Source organism: Vicia villosa, linkage group LG5 (assembly GCF_029867415.1).
Source record: "Vicia villosa cultivar HV-30 ecotype Madison, WI linkage group LG5, Vvil1.0, whole genome shotgun sequence".
In the NCBI taxonomy this organism is placed as follows: Eukaryota; Viridiplantae; Streptophyta; class Magnoliopsida; order Fabales; family Fabaceae; genus Vicia; species Vicia villosa.
In genome coordinates, this window is record NC_081184.1 from 149,428,756 (window position 1) to 149,449,347 (window position 20,592).

General features: G+C 34.9%; 2 protein-coding genes across 2 annotated transcripts; one reads left to right on the top strand and one right to left on the bottom strand.

Moving 5' to 3' along the window:
• Window positions 1-1,822: 1,822 nt before the first annotated feature.
• Window positions 1,823-2,906, top strand: LOC131607750 (vacuolar iron transporter homolog 1-like). Its single transcript, XM_058879715.1, has one exon. The coding sequence runs from the start codon at window positions 1,921-1,923 to the stop codon at window positions 2,629-2,631; it is 711 nt and encodes a 236-aa protein (XP_058735698.1). The 5' UTR covers window positions 1,823-1,920; the 3' UTR covers window positions 2,632-2,906.
• A 2,612-nt stretch (window positions 2,907-5,518) lies between these two features.
• LOC131607751 (vacuolar iron transporter homolog 4-like) lies at window positions 5,519-6,504 on the bottom strand. Its single transcript, XM_058879716.1, has one exon. The coding sequence runs from the start codon at window positions 6,446-6,448 to the stop codon at window positions 5,768-5,770; it is 681 nt and encodes a 226-aa protein (XP_058735699.1). The 5' UTR covers window positions 6,449-6,504; the 3' UTR covers window positions 5,519-5,767.
• Between the last annotated feature and the right edge of the window lie 14,088 nt (window positions 6,505-20,592).

Sequence of the window (20,592 nt, forward strand, 5' to 3'; positions counted from 1 at the left end):
CTTTACTCTGATTTTTATTTATAAATTACTCAGAAGAATTAGGGTGTTACAATTGTCCTAGAAAGTTGGAGCTAGAAAATAGGGCAGTGGTTGCACGCCTGTTGAAATGATGTTTGAGGAGAATGTCATGATGACAGTGACGTCATCCCATTACAATAAACAGTGAAGGTCGAAAATGCCTCCATCTCTTTTTAGTCAAAAGAGGTATTTTAGGGGGCAATTTGTTAGTGGGGATTTTCGACAGGGTCAAAAAGTCAGCTAAAGCCAAGTAGCACGTAGGGAGCCGTCCTCCGGCGAATAGTCAGAATCGACAAAGAATGGCTCAAAATGAGAGTCGCCTCCTTGGTTAAAGAAGGATGTGGACTTAGAATATTTTGATATGAAAAGATAGATCGGTCGATAAAGGTAGTGGCCCATATTGGGACAGTTACCACAAACTAATGTGGTGTGATAACCGTTCGTTGTTTAATCAAAAGCGTGAAGACGCACATAAGCAGTTAAATTAATTAGCTATTGGATACGTGGCACACTGGGAGAGAAAGGGCGCCAGAAATCAGTTATCAACTTGTAATATAATGTAAAGCTTTGTAATTAGATGTAGGTGTGTTCAAACTTACTTCTGAACTCATGCAAAACTCAAAGTACCCAACGAAGAGCGAAATGAGTCTGAGGAGTGCAATGTATGTTTGAATCACCAACTTTCAATTAATGTCAAATCTTTCATTTATATTTTAATCTCTTTTACATTTTCCAGGCGATATCTTTACGTTTTTCGCTCAACCTTTATTCTTACTTTTTCTCCAAAGAAAATTAACGACGATGTTTCGACCACTGTCGAAATCATCCAAACAATCATTGTTCTTACCACATTTGAAAAATCTGAACACATATTCCGAAATTCACTAGTCGATATCGTAAAATAAACTTTAATAGAAAACTAGCGTGAGAAGTCTCTTATTGAAATTTACTTTTAACACTCGGTTACTTTTTTTTATTAGATAAAAATTATATAAACCTAGTACCACATAAAGTGGATAGTATAACCCACGTCCACTCCTAATTATTTGGGCTTTCGATTTTCCATTAGAATATGCCCTTTCGTCTCCTTGGACTTCAAATTAATCCTCGGTCCGATCGCATAACCAAATTATTATTTTGAACTCTATAAATTATAAAACATTCCATCAACTAGGACATTCCGTAGAAATCAAAGTCGATCTCCAATGCCTCACATACTATAATATTGTAATCTAAAATTTTCAATGCCCTTTTTAATAAATAAATAAAGGGTTTAATGGTGTAAAATACTTTTACACTGTCATCCAATAAAAAACAAACAATTTGTCATGTCATTAAAATTTTTTAAAGATAAAAGTGTGATGGAATTGGATACATGGTTGTGATTGGTTGACAGTGTAAAACTATTTTACAATGTCACTGCATCACCCTTTTTTTCATAAATAAATAATTTAATTAAAGTGTAGTACAATTTTAACATTTTTTGACCATTCACAATTTAATAATTTATTATTTTTTGTCCATTCACAATTACCTATGTATACTATACATATTTTTGACAATGACGAAAGGTCACATTGACGAAAATATTAATTAATTTTTTTAGAGATTGTACTACCTGACATTCAATTTGTCCTTAGTGTAACTTAATTTATTTTTATACAATGAAAATTAATCAAACTTATTCCATATACAAAAATTAATCAAGTTATTAAATTTTTTCTTTTGCCCTTTCCAAACATCCAAATAATATATTTTCATTTTAGCCTAATCTACATTTTAATATAAACAGATCAATCACACACTCAAGATTTATCCCTCAGAACTGAACTTCTAATCACTTGTTCAAACTTTATCTCATTTTTCTTCTTTTCCTTATTTTCTTGGTTGTTTTTGTTACCAATGGCTGTTGGTACAATATGTGATTCTGAATCACTCAACCATGTAGCCACAAATCCAAATCTTCCAAAAGAAATAGATGAAAAGAAAATCCAAGTCACTGAAAATAATAACCACAACACTGATATTAATTATTGGCAAAGGGCTCAATGGCTTCGCGCCGCGGTATTAGGAGCTAACGACGGATTAGTTTCGGTTGCATCACTAATGATGGGCGTAGGTGCGGTTAAAAAAGACATCACAGCAATGTTGGTAGCGGGCTTTGCAGGACTAGTCGCTGGAGCGTGTGGTATGGGAATAGGAGAATTTGTTTCTGTTTACACACAATATGAAGTTGAAGTAGGTCAAATGATGAGAGAGATAGGAACAAGTGATAGATCAGAGAAAAAGCTTGAGAATGAGTTGGAGAAGAGAAAATCATTGCCTAATCCAATGCAAGCTGCTTCAGCTTCTGCGTTTTCGTTCTCGATTGGTGGTTTGGTTCCTTTGCTTTGTGGTTCATTTATAAGTGATTATAAGATTAGGCTTATTGTGATGGTTGCTATATCAAGTTTTGCTTTGGTGGTTTTTGGAAGAGTTGGTGCTGAGCTTGGTAAGACACCAAAGTTGAAAACTTCTATTAGGTTTCTTCTTGGTGGATGGATGGCTATGGCTATCACTTTTGGGTTAACTAAATTACTTGCACATTGTAGTGGTTTGGATTTGGATATCTGAATCATGATGTTTATCATTTTTAATTTATTGTTTATCGAGTAAAAATTTAAACGAGTCTCCGAGGAAAAAATACGGAGACCTATTTGATTTTTTAAAATCGAAAAGTATTAATTGAATCGTCCAAAATATTAAATGATTGTAGAATTAATCTTCAATTGAGATTAAATGTTATTTACATAATCTAAAAGAAGATTAATTTGATGGTCATTTGAAATTCTTGATGATGATGTTACTATTTTTTAATTTTAAGATATAAAATCTTTACTCTTGTCTTATCATTTGAGCAACTACTCATTTATGTTCATTGTGGGTTTTGGCGGAAAAAGGCTAGTTAGTATTAACTAGTTTGTCATATACTTCATGTTGAACCAATAAAAATAAATGTCATTTGCAAGTTATTCTAAATCCTTTTATAGTTTTTTAAGGAATTCTTGTTTGATTGTGTTTATTGAATAAATGAAACATTGAATTGTTTTTTAATAAACAAGATAATATAAACCGATGAACTAAGGGTTCACCAACCTGTTTACAAAAGGGGGCACAAGCCAGAGCGAGGAAAAAATACAAACCAATTGAAATTATGATAAGAACCGGATCGGATCTTTGACAAAATCATAATAAGAAGAATTGGGATGAGTATTTTCTCCACAAAAAGACCACCTCCAAACCAAAGCTTTGATGTTCCAAACAACATTATCAAAGCTCCAAAGCTCTTCCCTAAAACAAACCCCGTTCCTACATAACCATAAAGCCCAAGAAGTTGCTAACCAAGTAATATCTACCTTCCTATCCAATACTTTCTTAGATATACAAAATGAATGCCATTCCATAAAACTTGAATGGCTCTCTTCCTCTTCTATCCCCTCTTTACCTATCCACATAGCTATCCACATACCTATCCACATTGAATTGTAATTTGTTATTTTTATTCTTTCAGTTTTTCTTTTATATTTTCATTCATATATATATATATATATATATATATATGAGGAGGGATATATGAGGAGGGATATATTTACTCCAAGAGTAAGTGTTGAAGACTTACTCCAAATCTTAACCATTGATTATCGTTAATCTAACGGCTATAATTAATTTTTTATATAGAAAAATATTTCCAAAAATAATTAGATTAAATGATCAATTAAAACCGTTAAATTAATGAAAATCAATGATTAAAATTTGGAGTAAGTCTTCTACACTTACTCTTGGAGTAAATATATCCCTTTTATATATATATATATATATATATATATATATATATATATATATATATATATATATATATATATATATATATATATATATATATATATTTATATATATATATATATATATATATATTTATATATATATATATATATATATATATATATATATATATATATATATATGTTTTAAATTGCAGATCGAGCATGTTTAAATTATGTCAACAAACATAATTGTGGCTATAATATTATTAATGTGTTATTCTTTGCAATGCAGACCTTTTTTTAGGTGTGACTTAATTTCGTATTAATAAGAATCATTTAAAAATTTTAGTCATGTTTCTTTAGTTGTTTTCATCAAAAAGCTATATTTCAAAATCTCAAAACTTGCTTTTTGTCGGATGTAATGGAAATTTTTAACTTTTAGTTGATGGGTAACTTATGTTCTGAGTTATTTGTAAATTGAGGAAATTCATAGAGAATTGAAAGTAATTGAGAGAGTGATGAGTGGAAGGAGATGGTCCATTGTTGTATTATGAAAATGAAATTAGTTTTTAAATACCACGAGAGAGCAACTTATATAATTAAGAAAACACTAACCAACTAACAAACAAAAAACTTAAACACTATAATACTTTTGCTTGTGTTGCAAGTCACACTCACAATATTTTCTAACTATTACAAACAACCATATATAAAACTGAATTATTCCTAATACCCTTCCTAATAGGATCGTTTGTCAAATCAACTGACGACTAATGGTCCACTAGCAACTTGATTTGCACACAATTATTCATATTTAACTCCTCAAGCACCATCTCCAACCAAAGTGTTTAACATACAACATAGGAGGTTGTAACATTCTCTTCCTCATATGAAGATAAAACCACAATTACTCGCTTCTTTGAAATCCATGACATTGGTTATAACATAAGCATGAATAAGTAACTAGTTGTGTTCTTTCTATCATCTTGATTACCACTTCAATCTAAATCTGAATAACGATACATATTGACTTTCATTTTTGTGTTTTATTGATTTGGCATAACTACTTCATTGTCAAATGTACGGCCTCTTATGTACCTTAGGATCCTCTTTGTTGCAAATAAATGACATAGCCTTGATTTTTCCATGAATATCCTAACCAATTTCATACTAACCAATTTCACACTATGACAAATATCATGCCTTGTATTGCAAAGATACGTCCATAAGCCAATGTTCTATTTGTACAAAGTGATATCCTCAGTTCCATCTTCTGACTCCTTTAGTTTGACGTTAGTTTCCACATGTGTGTTTTCAGGATTGCAATTGTTCATTTTGAACTTTTTTAGGATGTCTTATGCATATTTTTCTGATATTGCAAAGCTTCAATTTGAGTTCATGATTTCCATTCCTTTAAGCCAAATTTCCTAAATTTATTGCTTTGTATTTTTATTTTTCGTCTTTTTGGGAACTCCTCTTTCCTTTTTTGGTTAGAGTGTATATTGTTACTAGACTTGACATGCCGATCATACACGTTTTGTGCTTATTTTTTTGCGAGACGACCAAGATTTTAGGCCCGCGACCTCTAATATGCTCGCACGCTCGTTTTTGCCGAACTTTTATCGACACATGCGTTAACAAGATATTTTATCTAATAGTACATTTCTCTACGATTTTACTAGACATGGTAAACCAACAAACATGTAGAGATGAAAATAACATAAAATCTTTGGCAATAATATAACACAAAGTAGCCCAACAAACACAAAGACAGTACTATAACTGATAATACTACATGTTAAGGAGTGATGAATGATTATTTGATGGAGTAATAGATAGAGATTGGAGTCACCAGAAAGTCACGAGTTCATCACCCACCATTAAAAATATAACAAAACTAGTGACCAACATTTGTCATGTAGTAAAATGGAAACATATGAGTAGACTCAAATTCCAGTTCTGCCAATCAATTTGGTGAAACCAAATGTAATAGCCATAGCCATCCAACCACCAATAAGAACCCTAACACAAGACTTCATCACTGGAGTTTTTCCAACCAATGCTCCAACTCCTCCAAACACTAACAGTGCCATGCTAACAACACCGCCAACAACACCCATCCTCATCTTATGATTCCTTATAAATGAAGCTGCTAGCAATGGCATAACAGCACCAACAGAAAATGCTAGTGCCGATGCCAATGCCGCTTGAAACGGATTCGGCAATTTCTCCCTTTCAGTACTTTCATCATCAACTACTCCATTAGTATTATTACTATTAGCTTCTCTTTCTCTTTTCATTTGAGCTATCTCTATGTCGTATTGAGTATACACAGAGACAAACTCGCCAATAGCCATGCTACAAGCACCGGCTACTAAACCGGCAAAACCAGTAAGGATCATTACACCGATGTCCTCTTTTATAGCTCCGATACCGATCATCATTGAGGCAACAGTGATTAATCCGTCATTGGCTCCTAACATGGCTGCTCTAAGCCACTGTGCCCTTTGAAAGTAATTAATGTTACTCTCGTTTTCAACACTTTCTTTATTTGCACGGATGGGTATCTCGATATCAAAACTGTTAGGTGAGATTCCATTAGTTTTTGCTTCAAGGTTACAGGCCATATTGAAGGAAAAATTAAGGTAGAGAAGTGTTGGTGTAAAAAAGAGAGGAAATTGAAATATGATATTAAGAGCTTGTGGAGAACTCATGCTTATGATTAAGGTATTTATAGCTAGGGGGATATCGATTAATCCACTTTAGTTATAGTGTATATTGTCACATAATTAAATCAATATTGATAAAGGAGAGGGAGGTAGTGAGCAAGCCACTAGTTCTCTAAGTTAGTGATCATTTTGATGATTAATCACTCTGATTTATCATTAAAAAATTCATAACCAAAAGTGGATCAAAATCTCAAACTTTTCACCTTAATATAGTCTATACCATTAAGGTGATTCTTGTTCTTGATCATTAGAAAAATTGTGAAACTTAGGCTAAGACCATCAAACCATCAACAAGACTTTTAAGATTTGTTTGTTTCAAGTTTAAGAATTAAATTTTGAGGAACAATGTTTAAAAAAATAGTTATATTTATGGGAATGATGGTTGGAGCGTCAACAATATCGTTTGGAATATTAAACTTTTGGTTTGGAAATAGTCTTTTTGTGGGAAAATTATTCATCTCAATTACTCTTTTTACGAGTTTAGCAAGGAACCGTTATTTTTTCTCTCGTAATTGTAGTTGGTGTGTAATCTTCTTTTTTTGTCGGGATTTTCCGTTTTCCTTTGTAATCGGGATGGAGAACTTTTAGTTCTCTCATTTATATAATCGCTTGCTTAAAAAAAGTTATATTTATGTTAAGAGTTTGAAAAAAATTATTCTTCGGTATAAATGTTTAAAGAAATAAAATAACTTCTAATAATTTTGATAATTAAAATAATTTTATTCCGATGTAAGAAGGTGAAAATGTTCATTCTCATGAAATTTCAAATGATTTTTTAATTAAAAAGTATTAGTACTGATTTTTCTAAGAATATTGAATAATATGACAAACACATTTTCTTTAAAAAATCTGGAAGACAAACTTCCGTATTTTTATTTCCGAATAACTTATTTTTGGAAATAGCTTTTTAATTCTTGAACGAAACATCCCCTTAAGGATTAAAATGACTAAGTCTAATAAAAACTGTTTTAGACCGGCCAAGGACCTAATCGACTAAGGCTCAGTCCATCAAAGGTCCACTCTACTCTACCTAAATATAAAATTGGTTCACGTGCGATGGGAAAGTACATAATATATGATCTCCAATTTTATATTACTTGTCTTGAATCTTGATTAACTTGAGCGTTGGAGTGATAACCATGCAAGTCCACTCTACATCGTCGTAAAGGAGACCGGAGCCACCGTTTCGAACCATTATTATCAAACTCTCATCAATTATGGTTCCTTTGCTAAGCTAAAACATTTGTTTCTGGTTACCAGACAAAATAGTGGTGCCTCATGTGAGAATAAACTTCTGATTCATACGATTTCCACGAGAAGCACGATTCGCTTCGCAAACGCCATCAAATAAACTCAGGAATTCCATATATGGAGTCTGGTGATTCATATCCAAAACCCATATTCATCAGTTTGCAACCTCCTCAGGCCGCCGAATCGTTAGTGAATCCACTTGTGATTCTTGTGTTTTCCTTATTCACCTTTTGCGACCTTTTTAGATTTCAAAATTGAGAAATGTTTGGAGGAGAACACAGAGATCCGCCGCGGTCGATCCAATCAACTTTAAATGTCGATTTTCTAAAAAACCGAGGTATAAGATGATATATAAAATAAAGGAGAAATTTTGATTCTAAATAAAGCATAAATTTGTAGGAGCTGGTAATCGAAGCTCAAACCTTGAGCTACATAACCTGTCGGTTTTCTACAAAACTAAGAAATAAGATTAAACTTTTTAAAAAAATAAAATGAAGCGTTTTTGGTCATTTGACCTCAGATTTTTATTGGCTGAGGTGAAATTTTTGTCATAAAGTATATTATTTGTAGTAGTGCTCCTACTATATGAGGCTTGAGATAGATGTCTTCAAGTTTGGTCGCAATCATTAGAGAGTTTATAAGTCATTACAACCGACTTTAACAATCATTGGAATTATCGTCATCAAAACTTCAGAAAGGATCCTCAACTTCATACCAGCAAACACATAGATTCATAGTATGGACATTAAGAATGTCAAAAAGGATTCCTAAATAATGATGGGACAAAAGAGAACTACATGTAACATCTACAAACCATTCGGGAGAATAATGTTAACTAATGTTGCATTAGTTAAGTGTGATAGTGATTTAAGAGGAATATATTAAGGGTGTTCATAATTACAAGATAGATTTTTGCAAGTATTGCTTACTTGGGAAACAATGTTATGTTCGGTTTAAGACAATGAATCACGTAATAAAGGGAACCATAGACTATGTCTATTTTGATGTATGGGGCCCTTTAAAAAAACTAAAGAGTGGTTCCAAGTGTTTCATGACTTTCGTTGATGATTTTCTCGCAAAGTTTTGATGTATTTCTTGAAGAAAAAAAGAAGTATTTACCAATTTAAAGCTGTGAAGGCATATGTAGGTAATCAAATTGGTAGAAAAATCAAGTATTTGAGGTTAGTTACTGAAACAAATACACTGATTCAAACTTTTATAAATTTTTTGTGGAATACAATATTTAGAGGTATTCTTTAAATTGGAGGGAACCAATACAAAATTATGTGGGATAAAGATTAAAGAGGTATCTAACTAAAAGGGAAATATTTCATTCTTTAAATGTTGGACTTGCAAAGGGTTCTTGGCTAGAGGTAATTAACACATCGTTATATCTAATCACCAAGTCCCTGCAACCTTCTTTGGAATGTAAGATGTCAAAAGAGGTATGTACATGTAACATCATCGATCTTGACAATGAAAAAAATTGGAAATGTGACTCCATAAATAAGAGGGGATGAATTTTGGAGGTTTCAAAAATCATTTATTTAAAAAAAAAATCTTTTTCAAAATCAGAGATTGAAAACATTTTATCAAATATGTTTTAATATGTAGTTGAAGTTCAAATTAAAGTAAACAAATCAAGTGAAAATTATAAGAGATAAGGGAAGAGAGATTAAACCAAAGATTTATAGAGGTTCTGTGAGATATTGGATCGAACTCTAGTATGGTCGAAGGGTAACTTCTTGGTTCGACAAGATTAAGCATGAAGTCGAAGGTTGTTCACATGCTTGTGTCGAAGATGCTAGGGTTGATAGCATGTTAAATTAGGTTTTAGTATTTAAACCCTAATTTGTTAAGTTAGCTTGTTTATTAAGTTGGCTTGTGTAATGGGCCTTGTGGCAAAAGCCCATTAGTTAGTATGATAGGTTTTATTATAAATAGCATACTAGTCTCTCATCATTGCTAAGCTGCAAATCCTAATTTAGGGTGAGAGAGGTTATTTGTTATTCTTGTAATCTTGTTTTAAGAGAAAGTGAAAGAATAGCAGTTATAACCAATTCTTGTGTTCTTATTCTCTTCCCTAATTCCCTATTATACTTTGTTATTGGTATCGTTTTACACACACATAACCATTCACACTAAAAAAGGAACAACCCTGCATAAATACATATATAGCCCTGTATTCACAAAACCAAAATCCATTCACAACACAGCAGCATCAATACATACATTCAAATTCCCAGCCACATTCAAAATAACCATAAACTGAACACAGCCTCTCCCTAATTTCATACTAACTGTTAACTGACTTTCAAACCCTCTTAACTAACCCACATTTACTCACTCCTAACTGTTTTCTAAACATGGGAATTCCCTAACACAATATGAACTTAACTAACCACTAACAGCACATAACAGAATTTTCTAACCAATTCTCTAACCGATTCATAACTACCAAACAAGTCAGTTACAAAAGCCTAACAGCATCCTAACTGAATCTCAACAGAAAATAACAGAAGAAATGGAGAAGGGTGACTAACCTGAAACATATATATACTCTGCTCCTCCTTCATTCAAAGCTCTCGCCATTCATTCATCACTCTCTCTTCCACAATTCATAATCTTCACCCTTCATTCTCAATCTTCAGAATCTCTCTGAACTCTCTCCACTTCTCCACAATTCTTCAACCTCAGCCATTCTTCACTCCCTCCACAATTCACCTCATCATTTGACTCTCCCTTCACATCACAACCTTCATATCATCTTCAATTCACCTTCGAACCATCTTTCTCCACCATTCAGCATCTTCATCCCGATTTCTCTGTTTCCACACAACACCATAATCATTCTTCATCCACACATTCAACCATTCTTCTTCACCTTCAATCACTAAAGAAAACCTGTAACAAACTTCTGAATCCGAAAATTCTCAGCCATAACCGAATCCACCAATCAATCTTCATCGTTCTTCATCACATCATCATGAATTCTTCAAAGAACTATCTTCAATCAACTTCTCTGCAATTCATCTGCAATCAGTCAACAACACTACTCAACGCAACAACTCAATCCATTTGAACCCGAGAACTCAGAAAGAGGAGAAATCGAAGAAGAATCAAGAAGAAGATACAAGGAAGGATTTGAAGTTACCTGAACCAACGTCCCATCTCGATGGCGCTCTTTTCATGTGTTCATAGCTAAAGCCTTGTTTCCGAATCTCTTGCTCTTCACTTATCTCTGCACATCAGAATTTGAAGAGAGTATGAGGTAAGAGGCGGAGAGAAAAGACGAAAGGTGATCAGACGGCGTGGGGTGTTCGATCGGAGAGAATGAGAGGCGCCATCGCTGTTGTTGTTGAAGCGAAGAAGACGAGAGTCTGAGAGTTCAATCGTCACAAGTATTTCTAACCCTAATCCCTTTCTTGATTCATTCCCATTAATATTGCTTTTTAATATATTTAATTAGATTTAATTAGTATTAATCCTGATTAATAGAATTAGCATATTGGTTAATTGGTTTTCATTAGCACTAAATTTAATTATTCAACATAATTGTCACTATAATTCCGAATAATAAAAAACCATATGGATCACAGGAAAAGCTCCTTGGGCCGAATTATGTTCACACCTCCTGTAGGCCCGTCACACAGCCATTTTTGGCAAATCAGACTGCAAACAAGTAACAAAAACGCCCTTTGGGCCTCCTCTGGCTGGGCCCTGCGCCCTATTGCTATTCACCATCCTTAACTCAACTTGCACCCCCCTCTGGCTCACAAAATTATTAGAATTTTAGATCTTTCTACTTAGATTTTTCCCACTCTCTTTAGGTAATAAAATTGCTAATTTTCTTTCAGACTATAGTACATTTTTGACATAAAAAATAATCATAAAAAATATTAGCTTTTAGGCTATTTGTTTTTGTAGTCTTTTTATTTGACTTTTAATTCAATTTCTCTTATAAAAATCATAGAAAATAATAGTATCTTTAGTCTGAAGGATAGAAAAACACTTAGAAAGGGGGGGTTTGAATAAGTGTAGCTTTAAAAACTTGACAGATAAAAATAAATTGCACAGTTATTTTTATCCTGGTTCGTTATTAACTAAACTACTCCAGTCCACCCCCGCAGAGATGATTTACCTCAACTGAGGATTTAATCCACTAATCGCACGGATTACAATGGTTCTCCACTTAGTCAGCAACTAAGTCTTCCAGAGTCTTCTGATCACACACTGATCACTCCAGGAACAACTGCTTAGATACCCTCTAAGACTTTCTAGAGTATTCTGATCCACACGATCACTCTAGTTACAACCTGCTTAGATAACCTCTAAGACTTCCTAGAGTATTCTGATCCACACGATCACTCTAGTTCCTTACAACTTAATGTAATCAATTCTAAGAGTATTACAATTGCTTCTTAAAAGCTATAATCACAAACTGTGATATTTCTCTTAACGTTTAAGCTTAATCTCACTAATATATTACAACAGCAATGTAGTGAGCTTTGATGAAGATGAAGATTCTGAGCTTTGAATAGAACAGAGTTTCAGCAAGTTAATATGAGTTGTTTTGTTCAGGATCGTTAACCTTGCTTCTCATCAGAACTTCATATTTATAGGCGTTGGAGAAGATGACCGTTGAGTGCATTTAATGCTTTGCGTGTTCCGTACAGCATCGCATTTAATGTTATACGCTTTTGTCAACTACCTCGAGCCTTGTTCACGCTGTGTCTACTGACGTTGCCTATAATAGCTTTTAACGTTCCTTTTGTCAGTCAGCGTAGCTTGCCACTTGTACTTCCTTCTGATCTGATGTTTGTGAATACAACGTTTGAATATCATCAGAGTCAAACAGCTTGGTGCAAAGCATCTTCTGATCTTCTGACCTTGAAGTGCTTCTGAGCGTGATACCATCAGAACTTCAGTGCTTCTGATCTCATGTTCTTCTGATGCTTCCATAGACCCATGTTCTGATTCTGCTTCGACCATCTTCTGATGTCTTGCCAGACCATGTTCTGATGTTGCATGCTGAACCCTTTGAGACAAAGCTTCTGAGCGCTGAATTATGCATACTCTTTATATATTTCCTGAAAAGGAAATTGCATTGGATTAGAGTACCATATTATCTTAAGCAAAATTCATATTATTGTTATCATCAAAACTAAGATAATTGATCAGAACAAATCTTGTTCTAACAATCTCCCCCTTTTTGATGATGACAAAAACATATATAAATGATATGAATTTGCGATCAGAAAGAGCAGACGGCAAAAGACAAATTACACAGCTATAGCATAAGCATATGAATATGTCTCCCCCTGAGATTAACAATCTCCCCCTGAGATAAATAATCTCCCCCTGAAATAAATACTCGAAGAACTTTAATAAAAGACTTCCCTGATTATTTCGGTAGAGACGATCACATAAGCTTCTGTCTTCAGAGAATTCATAGCTTCTGACTTCTGCTTCCATTGGACAGCTTCAGAACTAGAATTTCTTTAGATCCCTAGAACACTCACAGCTTCTGATTCCTGCTTCCATCTAGGACAGCTTCAGAACTTGAATTTCTTTGATCTTCAGAACATTCACAGCTTCTGATTTCTGCTTCCATTTAGGACAGCTTCAGAACTTGAATTTCTTTGATCTTCAGAACATTCACAGCTTCTGATTTCTGCTTCCATTTAGGACAGCTTCAGAACTTCAGTTTTCTGGATCTTTAGAACATTCACAGCTTCTGATTTCTGCTTCCCTCGGATAGCTTCAGAGCTTGAATTTCTACCAACATCACTTCATGCTAGATTTGTATCAGAACATTGTTGAATGTACCAGAGCATCATCATAGCATCTCTACATCCTGAAATGTTACAGAACAAAAACTAAACGACAAAAGTCAGCATGAACGAGTCAGAACATAAAATGTATATGAGAACACATGATATGTATCAGAGCCATATAGGCTAAAATAATGTTATCAGAGCAAATAGAATTTTGTCAGAGCAAATAGACAAATATGGATCAAATTCTATTATCAGTGCTTCTGATTTATTCTTCTTTCTTGCTTCTGATTTCTGAAGCTTGACAGCACTTAGCTTGCTTCAGTTTCCATGAGCTTATTCTTTTTACAGAATAACACTTCTTATGGTTTTGCTTCTTGTGTTTGCTTTGAAGATTCTCTTCACTTCTTTATACCTGCAAAACACTTAAACCATATAGAACTTGCAGTTCTTGTTAGAAAATGTGTGGGAGCTTTACCCAGCAACTGATAGATTAATCAAATCATTTATCATTTATCTTCTCCCCCTTTTTGTCATAACATCAAAAAGAATATTTCAAAGGATTCAGATGAATAAAACGACAAATAAAATCACTGGAATGTAAAAGCAAAGAAACTTTTCATTGATAATCAAAAGATATTACAAAAGGTTCCTATGTTTAACAAGATGAGAAACATTCCTAGCAAATACATAAAAAGTCATCCCAAGAGGAAATGACTACAAAAATTAAAAACAAAACCCTAGCAAGACACATTCTGTGTCAACCCATCAAGAATCCCCGTGGTCTTCTTGTCTTCCAGACTAGAACCTCCACTGTAGGAGAGATTCAAGAGACCAAAGAGGAAGAGAGGGACAGTTCACAGACAGAGAACTGCTGTTGCAAACGGGGCTTTCCCTTAACATAGAAGTTAAGAATATCATTCTTAACCTCTTCCCATAACTCAAGAAAGTCTTCTGTCTTTGGGTGAAAGTTGATAACAACATCAAAGAAGAGGTCTGACTTGAGAGGTATTAGGAGAGCCATCCCGAGATATGCAGAGATCTGCCGCCTTTGAGTCATAGATCTTCAACAGGCTTAGAGCATGATTAAGAGATCCAGACAAAGGATTCAAGATGAACGCTAGGTTTAAACTAGGATTTTTAAAAGAAAGAAAAACTTTGTTTGAGCAAGAGAAGAAAACGGAAGAGAGAGAGAGAAAAACTTGATGAGGAATGCAAAGAGATAGAGAAGGAGAACACAGACAGAGTGTAAAAGAGAAAATATAATAGGGGAGGAGAAGCGTTTGAAGAGTATTTTAAAAGAGAATAAAATGAAACAAATGATGGATAGCATTTAATGTTACGTGACATGAGGAGAGATAATAAAGACGAATGAGGTGACTAGCACAGTTACCTATGGTCGGCGTCCCTTCAACTGCACGCGCGCTTATCCATGAATAGTAACGACAGGTTTACCATCCCGAGATAAAACGTTACAGCTGTTTTGCTTTAAAAGAGGTTCTGAATCAACTTAGACAATGAAACGTTAGTAATAACTGAATCATAATTTCTAAAAGATTTCAATCAGAACTTCTGATTAAAAAATCCACATTCATTTCAGAAGATACTCATACGTAAGAACTTCTCATCTTCTCATTCTGGGCATAAATCCATACTGATGTTCTTCAGAATGAACTTAAACCTATCTTCAGCCAGGGGTTTTGTAAAGATATCAGCCCATTGATGGTCTGTATCCACAAAGTTTAAAGATATAACACCATTCTGAACATAGTCCCTTATGAAATGATGTTTAATCTCAATATGTTTAGCCTTTGAATGAAGAATAGGATTCTTAGATAAACATATAGCAGAAGTATTATCACAGAATATAGGAATGTTACTCTCATATATCTGATAATCTTCTAACTGACTCTTCATCCAGAGCATCTGTGTACTGCAACCAGCAGCAGCGACATATTCTGCTTCTGTTGTTGATAGAGCAATAGTTGCTTGCTTCTTGCTATACCAGGAGATCAAATGACTTCCAAGAAATTGGCAACTTCCTGAAGTACTCTTTCTTTCAATTCTGTCTCTAGCATAGTCAGCATCGCAGAATCCTACTAAGTTGTATTCTTTAGATTTTCTGTAAACTAAGCCAACATTAGTAGTACCTTTCAAATACCTTAGAATTCTCTTAACAGCAGTTAAATGAGATTCTCTAGGATCTGATTGGAATCTAGCACACAAACAAACACTAAACAGAATGTCAGGTCTAGAAGCAGTCAAATATAGAAGAGATCCAATCATACCTCTGTATAACTTCTGATCTACCTTCTTACTTACCTCATCCTTACCTAGGATGCATGTTGGATGCATAGGAGTTTTGGCTTCTTTGCAGTCTAGAAGATTAAACTTCTTCAGAAGTTCCTTCACATACTTGGTTTGGTGAACATACGTTCCTTCTGATGTTTGATTTATTTGTATTCCAAGGAAATACTTGAGTTCTCCCATCATGCTCATTTCAAACTCAGCCTGCATAGACTCAACAAACTCCTTTCCAAGTGTAGCATTAGATGTTCCAAAAATAATATCATCTACATATATTTGACAAATTAAAATATCCCTTTTAAAGGTTTTACAAAAGAGAGTAGTGTCCACTTTTCCTCTAGTGAAACCATTATCCAGAAGGAAAGAACTTAAGCGTTCATACCAAGCTCTGGGGGCTTGTTTCAATCCATACAACGATTTCTTTAGTTTAAAAACATGATTAGGAGACATTGAGTCTTCAAAACCAGGAGGTTGATGGACATAAACTTCTTCATCTATATAACCATTTAAGAAGGCACTCTTAACATCCATCTGATAGAGAGTGATGTTATGTTGAGTGGCAAATGAAATTAATAGACGAATAGATTCTAACCTGGCCACTGGTGCAAAGGTTTCTGTATAGTCAATCCCTTCTTGCTGACTATAACCCTGAGCCACCAATCTGGCTTTGTTCCTTACCACTTCACCTTTCTCACTGAGCTTGTTTCTGAAGACCCATTTTGTACCGATTATATTGAATCCATCTGGTCTAGGAACAAGATCCCAAACATCATTCCTTGTAAACTGATTCAGTTCTTCTTGCATAGCAATTATCCAGTCTGGATCTTCTAGAGCATGATCAACAGAAGTTGGCTCGATCAAAGATACAAGGCCTAATTGACAGTCTGCATTGTTCTTAAGGAATGCTCTTGTTCTGATTGGATCATCCTTCTTTCCAAGAATGACATCTTCTGAATGACCAGAGATGAGTCTGGATGATCTTCTGACAGATGGTTCTTCAGAAATGCTTAGATTCTCCAGAGAAGCTGATACTTGATCTTCAGATTCTTTGCTTCTGAGAAGCTCTGCTTCTGATGCGTTGCTTCTTGGCTCAGCAACTTCTGATATATCAATATCCCAATTTGCAAAATTATCAAACTGCTTTGGTTTTTCAGAACCAAGCTTATCATCAAACCTGATATTGATTGATTCTTTCACAATCAATGTTTCAGTATTGTATACTCTGTAGCCTTTTGAGCGTTCAGAATATCCAAGAAGGAAACATTTTTGTGCTTTGGAATCAAACTTACCAAGATGATCTTTAGTGTTCAGAATAAAGCATACACATCCAAAAGGATGGAAATATGAAATGTTTGGCTTTTTATTCTTCCACAATTCATAAGGAGTCTTATTTAGAATAGGTCTGATAGTGATTCTATTCTGAATATAGCATGCAGTGTTTATTGCTTCTGCCCAGAAATGCTTAGCCATATTGGTTTCATTGATCATGGTTCTGGCCATTTCTTGCAGAGTCCTATTCTTTCGTTCTACAACTCCATTTTGCTGTGGAGTTCTAGGACAAGAGAAATCATGGGCAATACCATTTTCTTTGAAGAATTCTTCAAAGGATCTGTTCTCAAATTCACCACCATGATCACTTCTGACCTTTATGATTTTACACTCTTTTTCAGATTGAATCTGAATGCAGAAATCAAAGAACACTGAATGAGACTCATCCTTGTGTTTCAAGAATTTTACCCATGTTCAGCGGATATAATCATCTACGATGACTAATCCATATTTCTTCCCTCTGACAGATGCTGTTTTGACTGGGCCAAACAGATCAATGTGCAAGAGTGCTAATGGCCTTGAGGTAGAAACAACATTCTTGGACTTGAATGCAGGTTTGGAGAACTTGCCCTTCTGACATGCTTCACAAAGAGCATCTGATTTGAATTTCAGATTAGGGAGTCCTCTGACAAGATCCAGTTTGTTAATCTGAGAAATCTTTCTCAAACTAGCATGACCTAATCTTCTGTGCCAGACCCACTGCTCTTCAGAAACAGACATAAGACAAGTCACCTTCTGACTCATAAGATCTTGCAGATCTGTCTTATAAATGTTGTTCTTCCTCTTGCCTGTAAATAGGATTGAGCCATCCTTCTGATTTACAGCCTTGCAAGACTTTTGATTAAAGATTATATCATAACCATTGTCACTCAATTGACTGATAGATAAGAGGTTATGTGTTAATCCTTCTACAAGAAGTACATTAGAAATGGAGGGAGAGTTACCAGACTTTATAGTTCCAGAGCCAATTATCTTGCCCTTCTGATCTCCTCCAAACTTGACTTCTCCTCCAGACTTAAGCACCAGGTCTTGGAACATAGACCTTCTTCCTGTCATGTGTCGTGAGCATCCAGAGTCCAGGTACCACGACATGTTGTGCTTTGTCCTTTTTGCAGCCAAGGATATCTGCAATAGGAATAATCTTATCCTTAGGTACCCACATTTTCTTGGGTCCTTTCTTGTTAGATTTTCTCAAGTTCTGATTGAACTTGGGTTTAACATTGTAAGCAATAGGAAGAACAGCATGATAATTTTTAATGCGAGTTTCATGATATTTCCTAGGTTGTGTCACATGCTTTTTGGTGTGTGTTATGTGAAAACTTTGAGCATGTGAAGTGTGCCTAATATCATGGGAGTGGCCATACTTGAACTGATCATACAATGGCTTGTATGTGAATTTCATTTCATCAACAGGTTCAAGTTTGTATGGGGTTTCACCCTCAAAACCAATGCCGACTCTTTTGTTTCCAGACACAGCATATATCATAGAAGCTAGCTGACTTCTGCCAATACTTCTAGATAAGAACTTCCTGAAACTTAAATCATATTCTTTCAGAATATGGTTTAGACTAGGAGTGGATTTTTCTGAATCAGAAGGAGATCCAACATTATTGGATAATTTTAAAAGTTTTTCTTTTAATTCAGAATTCTCCAACTCAAGCTTCTTTGTTTCAAATTCAAATAGCTTTTTCAGCTCTTTGTATTTGAGACTAATCTGAGACTTGAATTCCAGAAGTTCAGTTAGACCGGAAACTAACTCATCTCTAGTAAGTTCAGAAAATACCTCTTCAGAATCTGATTCTGATGTAGATTCTGATCCGTCATCTTCTGTCGCCATCAGCGCACAGTTAGCTTGCTCATCTTCAGAGTCTGAATCATTTTCTGACTCATCCCAGGTTGCCATAAGACCTTTCTTCTTATGAAACTTCTTCTTGGGATTTTCCTTCTGAAGTTTTGGACATTCATTCTTGAAGTGTCCAGGCTCATTGCATTCATAGCACATGACCTTCTTCTTGTCAAATCTTCTGTCATCAGAAGATTCTCCACGTTCAAATTTCTTTGAACTTCTGACGCCTCTGAACTTCCTTTGCTTGTTCTTCCAGAGTTGATTTAGCCTTCTGGAGATCAAGGACAGTTCATCTTCTTCTTCAGATTCTGATTCTTCAGGATCTTCTTCTCTAGCCTGAAAAGCGTTAGTGCATTTCATGATATTGGATTTTAATGCAATAGATTTACCTTTCTTTTGAGGCTCGTTTGCGTCCAGCTCTATTTCATGGCTTCTCAAGGCACTGATAAGCTCTTCCAGAGAAACTTCATTCAGATTCTTTGCAATCTTGAATGCAGTCACCATAGGACCCCATCTTCTGGGTAAGCTTCTGATGATCTTCTTTACATGATCAGCCTTGGTGTATCCCTTGTCAAGAATTCTCAATCCAGCAGTAAGAGTTTGAAATCTTGAAAACATCTTTTCAATGTCTTCATCATCCTCCATCTTGAAGGCTTCATACTTCTGGATTAAAGCGAGAGCTTTAGTCTCCTTGACTTGAGCATTTCCTTCATGAGTCATTTTCAAGGACTCATATATGTCATAGGCCGTTTCCCTGTTAGATATCTTCTCATACTCAGCATGAGAGATAGCATTCAGCAAAACAGTTCTGCATTTATGATGATTCCTGAAAAGCTTCTTCTGATCATCGCTCATTTCTTGCCTTGTCAGCTTTACGCCACTGGCATTTACTGGATGTTTGTAACCATCCATCAGAAGATCCCAAAGATCACCATCTAGACCAAGAAAGTAACTTTCCAGTTTATCTTTCCAGTATTCAAAGTTTTCACCATCAAATACCGGCGGTCTAGTATAACCATTGTTACCGTTGTGTTGCTCAGCAGAGCCAGATGTAGATGCAGGTGTAGACTTTGCAGTTTCATCAGCCATCTTTTACTGAAGCGTTTTTCTCTTCCTGAATCTTTTCTAAACACGGTTAAGTGCTTGCACCTTAGAACCGGCGCTCTGATGCCAATTGAAGGATAGAAAAACACTTAGAAAGGGGGGGTTTGAATAAGTGTAGCTTTAAAAACTTGACAGATAAAAATAAATTGCACAGTTATTTTTATCCTGGTTCGTTATTAACTAAACTACTCCAGTCCACCCCCGCAGAGATGATTTACCTCAACTGAGGATTTAATCCACTAATCGCACGGATTACAATGGTTCTCCACTTAGTCAGCAACTAAGTCTTCCAGAGTCTTCTGATCACACACTGATCACTCCAGGAACAACTGCTTAGATACCCTCTAAGACTTTCTAGAGTATTCTGATCCACACGATCACTCTAGTTACAACCTGCTTAGATAACCTCTAAGACTTCCTAGAGTATT